This window comes from Gracilinanus agilis, chromosome 5 (assembly GCF_016433145.1).
Source record: "Gracilinanus agilis isolate LMUSP501 chromosome 5, AgileGrace, whole genome shotgun sequence".
Classification (NCBI taxonomy): Eukaryota; Metazoa; Chordata; class Mammalia; order Didelphimorphia; family Didelphidae; genus Gracilinanus; species Gracilinanus agilis.
Window position 1 is genome coordinate 137,690,975 of NC_058134.1, and position 19,596 is coordinate 137,710,570.

Here is a 19,596-nt window from a genome sequence, read left to right on the forward strand (position 1 = left end):
TTATAAAATAATAACATGCTAACAACAGACTTTTATAAACTGCCTTCATGTTCACAAAGTGCATTACATCTCACTTCTCTCCCATGACAAACTACACAGTAGGTACTCTAGGCATTACTACAGTTATATGAAGACACTTCAGAGAGGTTGTGATTTGGGATCTGAACTCACATCTTCCAGACTAAAATTCCAATGCTACAACCACTATGCCACGCTACCTTTCTGTACACCTAATGTCTAGAGTGCTAAAACTGAGTTAAAGCTGACAAGGAATTTTGAGGATGAGAAAAACAATATTTTTAGGTATTTGAGAGGAAAGAAGAAGAAGAAAAAAGGGAAATAACTGCTATTTGGGCTAGCCAATATAAATAGTGGATGATAAGGAGAAGGGAGAGATAATTATGGTCCAGTGAAAAGAGTCTTTTATTTGGAGCCAGGAGACATAGATTTAAATCCTGAAATCTGAATTCACTCATACTAGTTCTATCACTTTCATTTCTCTGACCCTCAGTTTCCTCATCTGTAAAATGAGAAGGCTGTACTAAATGAACTCAGAGATCCCTTCCAGCTCCAAATCTAGGATCCTATTCAATTCACATTTTGCTTTTATTTTTTTCTGACAAGAAGAATGAACTGAAAATGACTGGAATAGACAGAACAAAAATGGCTAAGAGTCAAAAATCAAGATAAACAGTACATAACTACCCTTTTAAGCTCAAGTCATCAGATCTAGATGAACTACACCCCAGAATACTGAAAAAATTGGCAGGTATGGTGCCTGAGTCCCTGTCAGTGATCTTAGGAAGCCTACAGAGTAAAGGAAAGGTGGCATGGTCCTGGAAAAGGGGCAAATTTCCCAATTTTGAGAAAGAAGAGTTTGAAAATTTTTGGCCAAGGAGTTAATTCAAAGTTAATTTTAAAAAACATGCTTTTTAATGAAGAGGTAGTAAACACCTAGGTATCCAGGGAAGAGAGCAGTAATCAAAATGTTTCTATGGTTTCATCAAGAATAAGTTAGTCATTCAACAGACACTTCTTAAGAATCTAATATGTAGCAGGTACTATCCTAGGTGATAGAGATACAATGACAAAAACAATTGCCCTGGCCCTCAAGAAGTTCATAGTCTATTGTCAGACTAACTTCATTTTTCCAAAATAAGGAAACTAGATGTATATATTAAGGTAATGGTGTAGATAGACTTTTGACTAGATACACTCAAACATCTGACAAAGTCTCTCATGTTATAAACACTGTGGAAAAGATGTTAGCTATAAAATAATTCAGTCAAATAGAATTAAAATTAGTTGAATGACTAGGTCAAAGGAGAAGTCATTATGAATTGATGTCAACTTGAAGAGAGACCAAAAATTAAAGGTTTATAAATCTAGAGCTAGAAGATATCTTAGAGGTCAATCAATATCTATCAGTCATCTATTATGTTCCAACACTGGGTCACCAAGTCTGACCCTCTAATTTTACAAGTTAGGAAATAGAGGTACAAAGCAGTTAAGTGCCTTTCTTAGAATCACATAACTAGTATCTGGGATGGGATTTGAACCCAGGTCCTCCTGACTCCAAGTCTAATACCACATTCAAGGGCCAACAAAGATGTTATCAAGTCTCTGGGCCATTGCTGGGTTGCTGAGGAAGAAAAGTAGGCCAGATAACATTGAAGTATGTCCATGCTCTCACAGCTCCAGTCAAGAAGTATTCCTTGTTTTGTTTGCCATTTCATGCTCTAATCCATCCCCTCTTATTCTCCCTTTCTCAGTTTCCCCCAGATGCTCTTTCCTAGTTGGCAGTAGCTTTAGCAGCAATGAAGTAGGTAGAGAAATATAGCTTTGGCAGGGGAGGGGAGTGGACCACTTATACTACTGCATTATAAGTTAATTCTAAATTCTACCTTCCTGGGTTCCTGGAATGGGTGATCGACTACTACAAACTCAACATGTGTCCATAGTGGGATACAGCAGCCAAAAAAAAGCCAACACAATCTAGGCTGCATTAAGAAAAACATTATGTGTAGGACTAGGAAGGTGATATTACTGCCATATTCTGGACAGGCCACATCTAGAATTATAGTGCATTTCGTTTTTAGAGAAAAACACTCATACACTGGAAAGCAATCAAGATAGCAAAAGATCTTGAAATCATGTCAGACAAGAATTAGATGAAGGAAATGGAGATGTCTATAGATAAAAAGTCTTGTTATCTTCAAGTATCTGAAGAGTTGTCCCATGGAAGAGGGATTAGATTTGTCCTCCTTAACCCCAGAAGACAGACCTGGGAAAATGGGGGGAAGTGATGGAGAAAGATTTGGGCTTGGTATAATGGGACATTTCACCATGATGATTATAGTTGCTTTCCCCACTAGAGAATTTCATGTGAAGCCGCCGGTCAGAATTGTCATGGAAAGGCAAATTCTGGAATTTTGTAATTATTACTGTTTCTTTTAGAAATAATGATAGCAATATCTTGGATTTTCAGTTTTTAATAGTGCAGACTCCTTTCCAGGTTTAGTAGTCAACTCCTAGAGTTAAGACCCCAATCCTTTTAATAATGTTTTCCTACTTAATCTTAGTAAGAAAGAAATAAGTATTTAACTAATTCTCAAAAGAAGCTTTGGTGGGAAAACAGATACTTTTCTAATTATGTCGAGAGATTTTTGGAAAATAAAATGTAAAAGAGAAATAATGAATAATAATATTTATCCTAGGTCAGAGGACACAATTTACCTTTCTGTCTTATCCACTGCCTAGCTTATGGCCAGTTCTTGTTTATCAACATCTTGGTCAGGCTACAGGGGAGAAAGTAAATACTAAATAAAAGCTAAATTTGCTAATTAATTTTGTTTCTAATAAATGGTCCTTGCCATTGGCATTGAAGGACAAGGATGAATCAATCGCTTACAGGAGGGTTGGGGCTTCCCTATTTGTTTTCCAAGACTTTGCTTAGAGAAGGTAATTTGTGAAAACTGTCAATCACCCCATCCTTTAAAATCCAAGTCAAATGTTGCTTCTCTGTGAAACCCTTTCTTCATCGGTTGAATTTTACATGGCAGTTTATACTTCTTTTGTACTTATGTGGAGAACAGGGGAGCCTTTGGGGAATAATATGGTATAATGGGCCTGGTTTCAGATTTAAATTCAGAAGACTATTGCCAATACTGGTTATAATACATCAAGCCAATCGCTTAACTTCAGTCTTATCAGTAAAAGAGAGATATCTCATCTGTCTAACTCTAAACCATAAAACACTGTTAAATGTCAGCAATTTTTTTATAGTTATCTGTTCATGTGTCATATCTCCCATTAGACTACAAGTTCTATGAATGTCTATAGGGACCGTATCTTATCTAAATTTATTATCTCTCCCCCTCCATAGCATATTTCTATGCCCACAAGCAGCTACTTATTAAATGTTTGCTGAATTTAATATGAATTCCTCTCATTTCATGCAGTACTGGATTTAAACTTTTCTGGGTCGGTATGAGGATTTCTCAAAAAAATTTTAAGACTTTGCTTGCTGACTTAAAAGAGACTCACAGCCTCCTTCAGTACCTGGTTCCAATGTTTAAGAGTACTGTCGAGGCAACATTTATTTTTCTATAACTTTGAATTATATAGATATATTTCATTATCTATATCTGAGGTATGTTTCTTCCAGTAGCAGTAATAATGTCTAAAAGTATAACAATAAAGAGAGTTCTGAATCAGTTTCAATTTCTCCTGTTTAAAATGCAAGTGATTATATTCAAAATATATTTTGCATGGCATCATGAATTTCAATTAGGTCTAAAAATCTACTACCTGCCATCTCTGTGTGTTTATGATAAATTTTTTTGGTTAAAAATTCATTTCCCTCCATATAATTATCTCACAATCTATTACAGTTTGAAATCAGTGGCAACTCTCTATTCCACCCAAGGATGGAATTTTCATCTTGGAGATTAAGAAAAGACATAATGATCTTCTCACTTACTCATTTAACTCTAAGGCTTCATGTGCTGCAGAAATCCTAGCTTGGGGGTTCCTTTCTCTCCAGGCTTTCTGCATGACTATTAAATTAAAAAAAAAGACAAAAACATGTCAATCATTACAGCAGCATCAAAAGAAATCAAGTATACTACAACATCTAATTAACTACTTGAATAAAAGAATACTTTACATACTGAGAGAAATCAGCCAATATCCCAAAAGATACACAATCAACTGAATTTACTATTCTCTTTTATATTCAGATGACATTAAGCTTTTGTTCACTGATATATCTATAGATCTTATATTTGAAGATTCAAGAAATTAGGGAAAGAATTAAGAGATCCCAGGTGAGTGAATTTACATGCCAGAGTAAAAACATATTTTATCATATATGTCCTGATAACATTGAAATAACGGTATCCTCCCTTCCGATTAGTCAATAGAATTGTTTATATTTGCCACTTCTCTATTAACAATACTTGCTACAAGCCCTGATGCTATGCTTTAAGATGCTTTGGGTTAACATGGAGGCAGAAATTTACATTTTTTTGTTTTACATATACATTACATATATGTATATTCAGGAGCACCTCATTTTATATGAATTTAACACATGCAAATTTAGATGTATGTGATTAGCATTCAAAAAAATAAAGGCACAAAATACATAAAATAATTTTAATTAAACTCTAAATCTACATCATTTTCCAAAGCAGCATAAAGTCTTATAGCAGTTCATCCAATCACACTGATTTTCATTCTAAATAGTTATTAGTGCGAGCCATTACACTGTTTTGCATCAAACATTTACTCCTGTATCAGTCTTTGTTTTGAGTTTGCCCAAGTAACCATTCACTTCCTGTGTGAAAGGAGTGCTTCTCATTGTTTCATTAAATGCTCATAGTGGCCCCAAAGTACAATAGTAGTGAGGCTGGTAGTTCTGATAAGCCTAAGAAAAATTGTAAAGTACCTAAATATGTTTGTATAAGAAATACTTAATAAATAAAAGGGTTTGCTATCATATGTAATTTTCAAATTATGTAAAGGGTCTTGGAACCTACTGGGTTGCATAAAAAGGGGTTCTAATATATATACATACATTGTCAGCTCCTCTTAGGTAGAAGGAGTGAAATGTTCCCCCTTAAAAATGGTTTCTTTTACAGAACAAAGCACACACTTACCTACTGTAGCCATTACCATATATGCCCAGTGGGCTGCTCAGTAGAATGTGACTGATAATGATGAATCAACTAAAAGGGATGGAGCTCTTATCATTTAGATTTGCCAGTTCTTAAGTTCTAACTAGACAAAGTGTTTCCTTTCTATTACTCAGAGGCAGATTCTGAATTTAAACAATAGCTATTAAAAAAAAAAAACAGAAATGCAAACCTCATCTTTGTACAAGAAAATATACTTAAAGCCATTAGGGAAGGTCACTGATACAACTTTTGGCCATTATTCATAAAAAACTTCTGTGATTCTCTCATGGATCTCATAATTCTCCTCCTACCTGTCTAACTGCTCAATGTCAAAACTCCTTTTCTGGCTCACTGTCAATATTACATTCCTCCACTATGGATATTTCCCAAGGTTCCATCCTAGGGCCTTTTCTCTTTTGAAACTTTCTCCCCCTTAGTACTGACCTTATCACCTCTCAGGAGCTTAATTATCTTCTCTATGCCAATGACTTCCAGATTTATTCATCTAACCCCAGTCTCTCCACTGAACTTGTCATATTTTACCAAATTGCCCTTAAGGCACTTAAAATTGTATATGCCAGAGATGTCTCAACTCAAAATGCTTTAAGCAGAACACATTTTCCTTCCCCCACCCAAATTCATACCTCTTCAAAACTTCCCAATTTCTGTCAAAGGCATTCCTTAAATTTCCTTCACCCAACATAGCCAATTAGTTGCCATAATGTTTCTATTTCTAAAATACTGCTCTCAACCAACTCCTTCTTTATTCTCCTCCAGCCACCACTTTAGATCAGGACCTCAGCTCTTTTCACCTAAATTATAGTGATGGTTCTTACATTGGTCTTATATCCTCCACATTGCTGCCAAAGTGATTTTCTTTAAACCCACACCTGTCCATGTTACTCCCTACTCAAAAGAAACTTCAATAGCTCCCAATTATCACTGGGATAAAATATAAACCCCTGTGTCTAGCATTAAAAACCCTTCACAAGCTGGCCTCAAACAATCTTTATGACCTCAATATGAACATCACTCCACAGCTACTCTTCTCTCTTCACCATCTCTCTCTCTCTCTCTCTCTCTCTCTCTCTCTCTCTCTCTCTCTCTCTCTCTCTCTCTGTGCTCAGGTATCACCTTTTACATGAATCAAGTCTTTGCTGCTTCCCCCTGCTAGAATATTTCCTCCTAAACTACCTTGCATATTAATTTCTATTTATTTATAGTAATTCTCTTTATATTTATTCTATACGTACTTATATATGTATTTGTGGTCTCCCTTATTAGGATGGGAGTTCTTTATAAGAACAGATTGTTTCATTCTTTATATTTGTATCCCTGGTGCCTACCACAGTCCTAGCACATAGTAGGTACATAATAAGTGCTTGATTGTTATTAAATCTTTCTATAAAACAAGAGGACAAAATTTTGTCCCGCAACTTTGTAAATCTTTATGTATCTGAACATTTGATATGACTTTCTCAAAATTGGGTACCATCTATGATTTTTTTCCTCAAAGCTTCATAATTTCTACCCAGAATGTATCTAAAATACATTCCTTACTTGCATCTGCAGGCCGCAAATGATCTGTGTCACATGTAAAGAATGTCTGATGGTCCTGTGCTGAAAGATTCATGTCATAGTAGGTCAAAGGTTCTCGTCCTGTTACCCACGTATATCTGTAAAAGAAGATAAGGTAGTCAGACACTTTTCAGAGAACCCCCTTCCCCCCCAAAAAAACCTATATTTAACTGATAGACATTGATGTAGAAATACTAACATCACCCTATATATTAAAACATTTTTGCTTAACAAATACCAAAAGTATATGGCTCATAACTTGTTTAAGTTTAAGCTTAAGTTGTTTAAATCACATCCCTTCTAGATAGAGATGCATAATGGTAGAAACAATTAAAATGATATTTTTTCTATAGTTCTTGTCTGAATTATGGCTTGCCATAGACAAGGTGCTAAAGAAAATCTTTACTAACTGATGATAATGAATAATTTTCAAAAGCCATAAAAATTCTCAAATTCTGTGACAAAAAAATATAAAATCATAAATTGCTAAATTAAATTCAGATACAACTCCTATAATCTCTCATTATTAATATATGCCAGACAACCTTCAAAACATTTTGATTCAATAATTTATCTGTAATATCGAGCATTAGAGAAATCATGGGCCCATATAAATTACAATTTCTATTAAGACACTTTAATTTCTGTCTGTTTTAAAAATGTTTACAGAACAGTCTATAACATTTCCAAATGCTAATAGAAAGGCAGTCTTCATGGCAAGTCGATTTTTTTTTTCTGATGTCCCATTTTAGGGAGGCAGAACTTGCAATCATAGGGCCCAAGCTTAACTTTCTGCTTGGTCACCTGTGTAACCTTGGGCTAGTTATTTGCCTTTTCTGGGTCTCAGTTTTCTCACATTCCAGATGAGATTGGTCAAGATGATTTCAAAGATCCCTCCCAACTCTACTTCTAGAGTCCTCCCCATTAACACAAGACCCATCCAAAGGCTCCATTTGTTCCCCAAACAAAGAGCTAGGTCCCTGGCAAGGTGCTCTAAGGATTCCTGGGGCAATAAAGCCATACTAGCTCTAGAATTGAACCTTCTAGAAATCTTTACTTCATCAAATTTTTAGAATACTTACCTATTATATTCAGCTCCTCTAAAAAGATTTAGTGGATTTCGCCAGACCTTGCATTCTGTGACAAAGAAAAATATAAAATAATTAAAAGAAGCAAGGAAAAACAACAGTTCATTAATTCAGCAAAACCTCATTTGACCACATAACGTGATTTTATTTCCATTTTCTCACATGGTAGAGACAGTTTGGTTTATGTGAAAAAACACTAGACAAGTATCAGAAGACCTAATGATGTAATTCTCTATCCTTGTGTCCCTGTCTGTGTGCCTCAGCTTTCTTTTGTATAAAATGATGACCTCTAAGGTCCTCTGGAAATAGTTCTTTAGTTCTGATTTTACTACAAACTAGCTACATGTAGGCCTTGGGCAAGTCATTTAACTGCTCTAGGACTCTGTCTCGTAGTCTTTAAATGGAAATAATACTTGTATTATCTATCTCACGTGGCTATCATAAAGAAAATAGTTTGTAAAGATTGAAGCCCATTTGTAAGTTGTTATTCTCTTGGGTTTGGTGTAGAAAAAAATGCTGATTTCCCTTTCAAGCAACTAAGAAAATTCTATGATGAATTCTAACAAGTAATACAAGTATAACACATGAAAAAGTGAAAAAGTTATTTTTAAAATAACTTAATATCTGGGTATCCTTTTATATTAAAGATCTTAATTACCTATGTGACTATGAGAAAATTATACAACCTCTGAACCTCAGTTTTTTTTATCTGCAAAGCAGAGACAATGATGTTTGAAAGTACCTGTTGGACAGTGTTGTAATTCAAAGATGATAAGTATTGCTTTGTAAACTTTAAAACCTATATAAAAATGCCAGTTACCACCATTATCAAAATTATTATTGTTCTGGAGGTCTGAAGTCAGGAAGAAATAAGATTTAATACTCTGTTTCTATAACTATCTGGGTATTTAAGGAGAGGAATTAAAATCATAATGAGACAAAAAGAGTAGGAACATTAGCTATGGCCAGTTATGGCTATTAACTTTGTAAACAGAAAATTAATAATCCTTTATTAAGGCATCATGACTGATCAGGGATAGACAGGGTCAGGTTCAAGCAGTTTTAACTCTTATGGTTTGGTTTGGTTTGGTTTGGTTTGGTTTGGTTTTAAACGCCTACCTTCTCTCTTGGAGTCAATACTGTAGTATTGGCTCCAAGGCAGAAGAGTGGTAAGGGCTAGGCAATGGGGGGTAAGTGACTTGCTCAGGGTCACACAGCTGGGAAGTGTTTGAGGTCAAATGTGAACCTAGGACCTTCCATCTCTAGGCCTGGCTCTCAATCCACTGAGCTACCCAGCTGCCCCCCTTATGGTTTTAAAATACAAAAATCAAAATAAAATACTAGTGTTTATAAAAATAAAATCAATTACAAAACCAGAGCAGATGCTGACCTAGCATGAGTTTCAGACAATTCTAGGAGTGGGAAAAGAAGGTCAATTATGAAGGAAGTTTAAGACAACAACTATACACTTAAGAGAATTTTAAATGATTTGCCAGCTTTAAAAATGTACAAAAGGCTCATCTTCAAATCGAAACATAAAACCACAATTTTCAAGCTGGAGAGAACCTGGGAGAACCTCTAGTACAAACTATTATTTTACCCATGAGGACACTTTAGCCTAAAGAGATCAAGGGATTGGCCAGATCTTTTAAGACACTGTCAGTGAGGAGGAATAAGAAGAAGAAGTGGGGAATAAGTGGTAAGATCTGAGAACACTAATTATTTTCTGATGACTTTGTCCCTCTTCCTCATTCCCCATGAGTCTGTGTTTGCAAGTCTTTTACAAGTCTCAAATTGTCCTAGACCTTTCTGAACCTCAGTCTCCTCATTTGTAAAGTGGGAATAATAATAATTATTAAACAACCTAACTCATAAGAATGTATGTTTCAAGGGAAATATTTTTATAAGCTTTAAAACTTGCTATTTTAAAAAAATTCTTAATTTCTTCTTAGAATCAATTCTGAGTATCATTTTTAAGGCAGAAGAGTGGTAAGGGTTAGGCAACTGAAGTTAAGTGACTTGCCCAGAGTCACATAGCTAGAAAGTATCAAAGGCCATATCTGAACCTGGAAATCCTATCTCTAGGCCTGGCCTCCTCTATCCACTGAGCCGCCTAGCTGATCTCCTAGTTATGATTATTAATATATTTTTGTTGTTATTAACATTTGCAATCTTTTTTTACAATTATAGGTTCCTTGGGTGGGCAAAAGTGCCCCAGCTCATAAAAGAACCAAGCAAAGGAAAACACAGCTGATCAGACCAGCAAAGAAATGGGAAAAGCACCAGTGAGCAGAATAATTACATGGCTAGTGAAGCAGTAAATAATTAATCAAATATTTTCAAGAAGAAGTAGTGAGCAGCCCATACCAGCAGAGGTCACTGTGTGACAGACTTGGGAGAAACAGCTCAGGAAGGGAACCAATACAAAAAGATTTTTTTTTCCATTCCAAGAGCCCAAGCTGCATCTAGGAATTGTACTAGATCCCTGATAAAACTACAAGATATTATGGAACGTAAGCATATTGTGATCGACCAAGAGAAAATACAGAATGCCAAATGATTTTTATTTTTAATACCTGTTTCCTTGGGTGTATACAACATGACCCACAACTGGCAAGTCAGGGAGTTAGTTGATGCCTATCTAACTGAATACCTATGAAGGGAAAATTTCTCTGGCTTTCAGTCTGAGGGATCAAGCAAGAAAAGATTGGCACCTCCATAAATTAAGCTTTCATTCTTGTGTCATCGACATCCAAGGCATAAGCATTACAAAAAGTATTATCCTCAAGACTTACAAACATATTCTACAAGATTTATAGTTTATGCAAGTCAACAAGTATTTATTTAAGTGCCTACTATGTATTGGGCACTTATATCTAAGGATATAAATAAAAGCAAAAGACAGTCCTTGTAATCAACAAGCTCAAAGTCTAATGGGAGAACAACATGCAAAAAACTGTGTACAAACAAGATATATCCAGGGCAAATTGGAGATAATCTCAATGAGAAGATACTAGTACTAAGAAGGACCAGGAAAAGACTCTTACAGAAGAAAGGATTTCAGGTGGAATTTGAACGACGCCAGAAGGCAGAGATGGGATGGGAAAGAAATGGGGAGAAAGCAGGGAAGACAGAGTGTCTTGTGTATAACAGGTGGGAGAACACTGGAAAGACAGAAGGGGCAAGGCTACAATGCGCTCTAACAGTTAAATAGAAGCTTTTATTATTAGATCCTAGAGAAAGTAGAGAGCCACTAGAATTGGGAAAAGGGGGGAGGGCCTGATAAGATAAAATCAACAATATAGGAAGATCACTTTTATAGCCAAGTAGAGAATGGCCTGGAGTGGGAAATTTGAGGGAGGGTGACCAATAAGAAAGTTATTACAATAGTCCAGGTATGAGGTGATAAGGAATTGTACCAGTGTGGTGGCATTGTCAGAGAAAGAAAGAGGAGAGATATGAAACAAACTAGCTACAGGAAGAGAGAAGAATGGGACAGTGAAGACATTAAGAAAAACCAAGGCATTTGGAAATCAGGAGAGATCTGTCCAAAATCTACCTCTGTCCAAAATCTACCTCTGACACATTAGTATATGTGGAATCATACAAGCCACTTAACTCTATGAGCATCAGTTTTCTAATTTGTAAAACCAGGATAATAACTATAGTACCCACTTCACAGAGTTGTTCTGGAGATCAAATTAGATAATGAATTAAGTGTTTGAAAATCTTAATGTAAAAAATTTAGCTATTATTGTTGTTAAAGTGTTATATTACTGACATCTTTCTGAAATGTTGATAGAAAACTAACAATATGTTTCAAAGTTCAGTAGGAAATGAAGAAATTTCCCCCTAAAGTGCACTATGATAATGATGAGGATAAGAGTTGTTATGAAAACTTAAATTGCACTAAGATTTGGGGTTACCCCATCAAGAACTATTTAAGGTTTACAAAGCTAATGAATAGACATTATATCTCATTCAATTCTCTAAACAGCACTTTGAGGTAGTTACTAAATAGTTCGGTTTATTACCAGAAAGTAGGCCTACTGTTATGCTGTTAAATTATGAAATTAAAAAAGAAAACTTCCCTTAACATCTTTTATTCCATTATATATCTAAAATAAATTTGTTTAAAACATAAATAACTCCAAAGAATTATAGTGTAGTATGGCATTGTATAGTATAGTATATATTAATATAGGGTCGATGTTATAAAATGTGGAAATTTCTGTATGGTCAGTCAGTGATGCCAGGTTCAAATCCCAGCTCTTCCTGTACTACCTGTGTGATCTTAAACAAGCCACTTAACTCATTTTTCTCATCTGTTAAATGAGAGGATTGATATGGAAGACCTATAACCTCGTCCTCCAGATTCATGATCTCAGTTACATGGAATGAATGCAAAGAACTCTATCCCAAGATGCAGCCTTTATTTATAGAGCATTGTTACATGATTATGAATAAGGGTGACTTGGTTTGCACCAGAAAATTGGACATTTAAAGATACTATTCATTAATGGTAACTTATAATTATCAGTGTTTTAAAAGCTATTTTACAAAAACATGTATAATAGGTGATATATATGATAACATTATATACATCATATGTATAATACACATAAGAATATAATATATATACATGTAAGCCATCCTCTACCATTTAGTTTATGTATATATCTGAACTTTCAACTTTAAAGAGATATTAATGAAGATACTTCCCTAGCATACTTTATATCATCCAAAATATATGTATATATAAATTAAGTGTATATATGATCATCTATACATATATATTAGTATATATACTTACATAGATACATGTGTATACATATATATACATATATGTAAACATAGATACACAAACATTTTCAAAGCCTAGAATTCATTAAATCTTCTAGATAACAAATGTTATAAATGATATTATATATGCTAGGAAGTGTTTTCATTAATATATCTTTAAAAGCTGAAAGTTAAGATATACATAAAAATGAAATGACAAAGGATGGTGTGGGTGTGGGTGTATATTCGCTATACATACAAATATAGTATAGCAGCTACTGCAAGCATGAAGAAATAATTTAGGTTGTAGGATCTAGAATAAAACAATTTCCTTCAATATAACAAGAAATTTAAACTGTTTAGAAGACTGTTTTCTCCTTTTGATGGGGAAGAAGTAAAAAGATATCTTAGTTTCAATGTAATTTAATCTTAAAATTGAGTAGAGAAGTGATCATTTGGAAGAAAAACATTTTATGAAGTTATTACATAGTCTTCTAAGATTGGGTCTCATCTATGTTAATTTCTTCTTTGCTACTCTCCTTAATCCAATCCTGCCAGAGACTATCTTTGGACAGAAGTGTCCCAGGCAACATTACCCCATAAAGATTAGGCTGTCTGATGCTTTAGGGAGGTGGACAAAAAATGTAACTGCCAAACTTATTAGGCCATGAAGTCTGAAGGCAAGAGCTTAAAATCAGGTCTCTGGAGAATCAAAGCTTTTTCACAAGGCCCAGTTTCTTATCTTGCTTATTCCTCCGAGAAATGTGTTCCATATTTGAATCAGATTTAAGCATATTTTCACTCCAAAAGGAATTTCCCATCCTCTCTCAAGATCAGCTAAGAAAAAGTTAACTGGGATTTCCAATAAGAACTCATTAATGTCATTACTATCCTTTTTAAGTTTCTGCAGTGATATTAAGACCAAATACCACAAGAACCAGCAAAATCATTTCTCTAAAATCAGATGCAAACAGAATGTATTACAAAGTAGTATTGCTAGTCTTTTAAGTAACAGAAAATTATTTATCCTTTGGAATGTGTGCATACTGTTCACTGCCGTCTAAGAAAATACAAAGGCATGGGACTTCAATTAGATGAGTACCAGTACTAAACCCGATAAAATATTCTCCTTGTATGATCCAAATTTTACCTCAATCTACTTTTTCATCCTTATTTTCTACCAATCCCCTATTTGCTCAAGTCATACAGGTCTCCCCACTGTCCCCCCACCCCAGGACAACAACTACTTTCCTGTCTCTGTTCAGGTCATAGTCATATGCTAAATTATGAAATGGAGATGATCTTGAAAGCCAAGTCAGAAAAAGCACAATATACCAAGCTGGAAACGATTCAAGCACAGCCCGATAATAGTCTGTCATCAAAATCTAGCATGCAAATAGCATGGATGTCAAATGTTTCAAAGGTATAAAATATGCCAAGGAGAATCATAAACTCTAAAATTGAAAGCCACTATGATTTAATGGAAAGAGCTCTGGGCTTGAATTTAGCAGCCCTGATTAAAATCCTATTTTTTGTACCTTGTTACGTGTGTGGCCTTAGGCAACTCACTTGGCCACTTCTTTATTTGAAAAATAGAGGATTTGAACAGATGATCTCTTACATCCCTGTCTAATATCCTGTCAGCCCCAAACCTCTGGCATTATAACTTTTAAGATCTCCATTAGCTCTACATAGATGCTTATCTTTCCTAACTGGATTATAATTTTATTGATTTAAAGGATTCTGATTTTGTATTTCCCTGTGGGCCCCACAGAGGACAGTGCTTTGCAGAGAGCAGACATTCAACAAATATTTCTCAAGGAGGAAGCACTCTCAGGGAGGATTATCTGAACTGAATGATTCCCAAGACCAAACACTAGATCATTTGAACAGTCCCTAGGTTGATCCTTCTACAGAACAGTTCATTTTCAGAAGGCTTGGTTTAATGTATTGTAGATATCTCCTGAATGGACAACTCTGGCCCATAGGTTTGAGACAGCCAGAACAGAGGAAGATGATATTAAATATCAGCCTGATGAAGAAGTGAAATGAAGTATACATGGTACACTTAGCCCCTGATTGGATTGGGAAACTCAAAGCACTGTTAGGATATGCTCCAGAGCTTTCCCCTTATAAGAGGCCCCAGCCATCATCCAAACCCTAGCAGCAACTATTTCCTTACCTTCCAAAATTACTTTCTTTCTTTTGTTTAAATTAGGTATCTCATTTTAGATGTATCTGCTATTACTCTCAGGAGGCGGCTTCATTTTTGTCTTTGTAAACCCAGTATTAATCATTTTGTCCAAAACAAAGTTGCTGTTATAATACATGCTTACTGATTGACTGATAGAGGAGAGAAAAGTTGTAAGAAGAATTGGAACTGCAAGAGTGCAGCTGAGTAGAGGCGGGCCTTAAGATAGGAGGTGCAGGGTTCAAATCTGGCTTTGGTCACTTCCTAGTTGTGTGACCCTGAGCAAGTCACTTAACCCCCATTGCCTAGCTCTTACCATTCTTCTGTCTTAAAACCAATACATATTGATTCTAAGGTGGAAGGTGAGGGTTTAAAAATAAAAGAAGTGGAACTTCCCTGTATACCAAATACTTGTCAAGGAGAGGATTTATCGACCATGAAAACCACATAATTCTAAGATGATGTATTTAAACACACAGAAGTATTTATAGGTATATATATATATATATATATATATATATATATATATATATTCAGATCTTTCCATTTTGGGTTTAGAGGTCTGTAAACAGGTCAACAGTATAAGCTAGAGTTAATTTCTGTGCTACTTGTAAATACCAAATACTCAATCTTTTCTTCTCTAGATCGTGCCTTTCTTATCCTGTTATCATAGGAATGCTGGAGGTAGGAGTGAGAAAAACCTAAGACTGATTCCTGCCTCAGACACATATTTGTAACTCTGGGCAAGTCACCTAACTGCTGCCTGACTCTGTTTCTTTACCTGTAAAATGGAGAAAATAATAGCACCTGCCTCCCAAGGGTTGTTTGTGAGGATCAAATGAAATACTATTTGTAAAGTACTTTATAAACCTCAACACATTATATAAATGCTAGCTATTATCATAAAAGTATTCAGGTCCTATCCTAGTCTTGCCGACATGAGCATGTCAATTAAATCTCCCGAAGTCTCAATGACCTCATTTGTAAAATGCAAAGAATAGTATTTGTATTACCTCATAATATTTACACTTACCTTACCAGACTGTAGTGAGGAAAGCAGTTTGTAAACTATAGTCTCCAATCTAAAATAAACCTCTAAATGTCAATTCTTCTCACCCTCCTCTGGTTGCTTTTAATCTTATTGCATAGACTTTATTTAATAGGACCATAGTTGCAGAGCTGAAAGAAACCTTAACAGGCAGGTCATCTAGTCCAACTTCATCAATTTTACAGATGAAGAACTGAGACCCAGGAAGATTAGGGTTACAAAAATAGCTTGGGAATTAAAGCTCTTCTGACCCCCAAAATGGTGCATTTCCCCCAGTGCCTCTTGCCACCCAAGTACAGACTGTGACTTCACTGATAAATGGTGATTCGTCTACTAAGACAGATTAAAATTCACCTGTAACTCCACTGGCAGCCTTTACAAACTGTTGTAGCTTTAAAAAAATGTTGACAACTTCAGTCCAGCATCCTGGTCATGATACTTCCTGACCAGTCCTTAGTTATATACTTTAATAGGCGATAGTTAGTACTCAAATACATTTGGACCATACCTGGCTTCAACAACAGACACTGTCCATCACTGGGCTGCCCTTGGGTTCTTTCCAGCTTGTTTAACACTCACCAAATGTTGGGCTTTGCTATAAAAACTTTGGAGGTACTGGTTACCTCGACTTCTTTCTCCTCCCTGATTTCTAGTCACAGGAACCCAATATACAGAGGTTCTGGAGATTGGTTCTAACAGGACTAAAACTTGTGTTTCCCTCATCACTCTACACTGACTCTGCCATAGTCATCTCCAATAGAGAAATACGTCTAGAATTCCTTTAGTGATATGGATTATGCATCCTGAAGCAATAACATTAAAGGGAACTGCCAATATACAATGGAAAGAGATACCAGATAGATCTCAGAGGATACTCTGGTTCCACTTAATTCTATTATTAAACTCTCTTAGGTATGGATCATCAAAGAAATTTAGGCCAAGAGGCATGTGATCTGTGTTAACCTTGGCTAAGTCATATTACTTCCTACAGCCTCAATTGCCTCATGAGTAATGGAAGGGAAATTTTTTAGGTTCAGGGTTCTTCAAAAAAAATAAAACCAATTTTAATTACATATCTAAACAAACAATAAGCTTTAGGGGTTTTCTTGTGCTTATAGAGAGTTTGTATTTAGATCTAATATCAGATACAACAAAGTATTCCTCCACTAGATGCTACCTGTATTATAAAAACAAAAGGAATTAATTGTAGATCTAAGATTCTAGAATGAAATATTTGTATATTTAGGAAACTCAATAATTAGGATGAATTTTTCACAGATTTTTAAACCTCCTATAACACATACATATGTGTATATATGTACATATATATGTTTCAAGTTAAAAATATTAAATATTTGGATTACATATTGAGGGGAGACTCCTCAGGAGATGTAGAGTTTAAATATGACACAGGGACATGGTTTCTACTTTCATAGAGTTTACCAACATAACAAGGAGTTATGATGATTATGGAAATAACTAGCACAAACTGATATATGAAAATTCAACTAATGCCAATTTTGTGTAAGACATTATTTTAAGTGTTTGGGATGCAAAAATGAAAAACAGGATGCCTAACTTCTTTGCAGAGAGCAATCACTTTGGCTGGAGGGGTGGGTGAGGGTCAGAGAAGCATCATAGAGCAGGTAGTACTTCAGGGGGTCCTTGAACAAAGTGAAGGATTCTGGAGTGAAGATTTGGTGGAGGGAGTACATTCTAGGCAGGAGAGATGACCTCCTTGAATGCACAGAGATAAGACAACACAGAACAAAAGTGAAGGACAGTTAATTGTCCAATTTGGCTGAAAAATAGGCTTTGTACAAAGTAGATCTGGGGCTCTTAAACACTGTTTTGTCTTAGACCTTTTAGGTAGACTCATTAAGCCTATGGCCCAGTTCTCAGGAAAACATTTTAAATGCATAAAATAAAATCTATACCATTACAAAGGAAACCAAATGTTCATAGATTCTGGATTAAATAACCCTAGTGTTAGACTAATGTCAGTCAGTCCATAAACATACATGTCAACCTCTGTTCTAAGTGCTGGGGATACCAAAAAAAGGTAAAAGAAAATGCCTGCTCTTAAGTAGCTCAAAATATTTCTTAACCCCAGCCATACTACAAATTAAACATTTAAACCCTCTACAACCTCACCATGCTTCAAGAAAGGGAAGAGAAGGAAGCTGGAGAAGAGCAGGATGAAGGAAAAGAGAAACAGGCTGATTCTTTTTAAGTTTGTAGATTTTTAAAAGTAAGAATTTTCTGTAGCACGTTTTCCATAATCATCACAATCGGCCATCTACTTGAACTTGACACCTTGACACATCTGGAATTGGTGATCTCTGAGGTACTTTATATTATTAAAACCTCTGATTCTGGAACCCTGGAGGATTGCTAGCTGGAAGGAAGGAAAGGGAGACAGCAAGAGAGAGAGAGAGAAAGAGAGAGAAAGAGACGGGGGACAGGAAGTTCCTTTGGTCTGTCAATGTGGATTTTTGGATGGCTCAGTTTACCCTTACCTATGAGAAACCCCAGTGCCAAGTATCCCTATTTTGGTCTGAATGTTAAGCACCATTTGTTTTGAAGGCTTCTCTACTGGATGAAAGTTTTCCTCTCATGAAGCCCAGTTTCTTAGTTTAACCTTTGCCTTTAATTTGTTACAGCTAACCATTCCCTAATACCATAGCTTTTGACTGCAAAGAGGTTTATGCACCTGTTTGTGGTTAGTCTCTGTAGGCTTCTCAAAAGGGTATAAAGAGACTCTCAGGTTCAGTATCTCTCTGGAGTTGGCATCTAGTATGATGTCTTCTCCCAGAGAAGCGAGCATGTAGTGTGGTGACTTCTCCCAGGGATGTGGTTTCCAGAGCCTTTGATTTTGTATGGTATTTGATGTTTGACTCTGTGTAATGACCAAATACTTGAATCCTATATCTTGATTAAAGAGTGGTTTTTCTGACTATGTTAGTAGTTCTGAGTTATTCTCAAGTTAATAGGCCATTTCTGCCATAACTATGCTATGGTGCTTCCCAAAGCACAGATTTCAGAACCTGGTGCACTGCTATTTCTCAGAGTACTAAGAAAGGCAGGCAAATCACTACAATGGCAGGAGCTTTGGACTTGGCGTCACACCTAGATTCCCCTTACTGCATTTATATTTACTCTCTCTGTGATCCAGGGAAAAATTACTGTAGACATGCTTCAGTTTCCTCAACTGTTAGATCAGGATAAGGACACTTATACAGAGTTGTTATAAGGAAAGTGCTCTGGCTATGTCAATGGTCATTGGTTAGAATGGCTAATAAATATCTGTGGAATTAATGAATGACTGAAATGTAATGTAAGGGGCTAAAAAGAACACTAAATTTGCCATGAGAGGAGCTGTATTCAAGGCCTCTATGGATCAATCACTTATTCTCTCTGTGATCTTCAACAATTCATTTTCCCTCATTAAATGGTAAAATGAAACTTTTCAACCAGATGGCCTTTGTAAGGTCTCTTCCAGCTCTGTATTCCATGATGAGTCAGTGATGAGTCAGAAAACATTTATTAAGCAATGATTATGTGCCAGCACTGTGCTAGGCACTAGAGAGTCAAAGAGAAAGGCAAAAGATGGTTCCAGGTCGATGGGAGAGACAATGTGTAAACAACCATGTACCACAAGCTATCAAGAGGATGAAGTAGAAATAACCAAGAGAAGAAAAGCACTAAAATTAAGGATAATCAGGAGGG

General features: G+C 35.6%; 1 protein-coding gene across 2 annotated transcripts in view; it reads right to left on the reverse strand.

Moving 5' to 3' along the window:
• The window catches only part of ST7 (suppression of tumorigenicity 7), a 330,306-nt gene that overhangs the window by 114,943 nt on the left and 195,767 nt on the right, over positions 1–19,596 (reverse strand). For both annotated transcript variants that reach the window (XM_044679523.1, XM_044679522.1), the window contains exons 4-6: positions 7,841–7,895; positions 6,741–6,856; positions 3,983–4,058 (exon numbers count right to left, since the gene is read on the reverse strand). In XM_044679523.1, the coding sequence (XP_044535458.1) occupies positions 3,983–4,058; positions 6,741–6,856; positions 7,841–7,895 (247 nt within the window). The remainder of the gene's footprint in view (positions 1–3,982; positions 4,059–6,740; positions 6,857–7,840; positions 7,896–19,596) is intronic.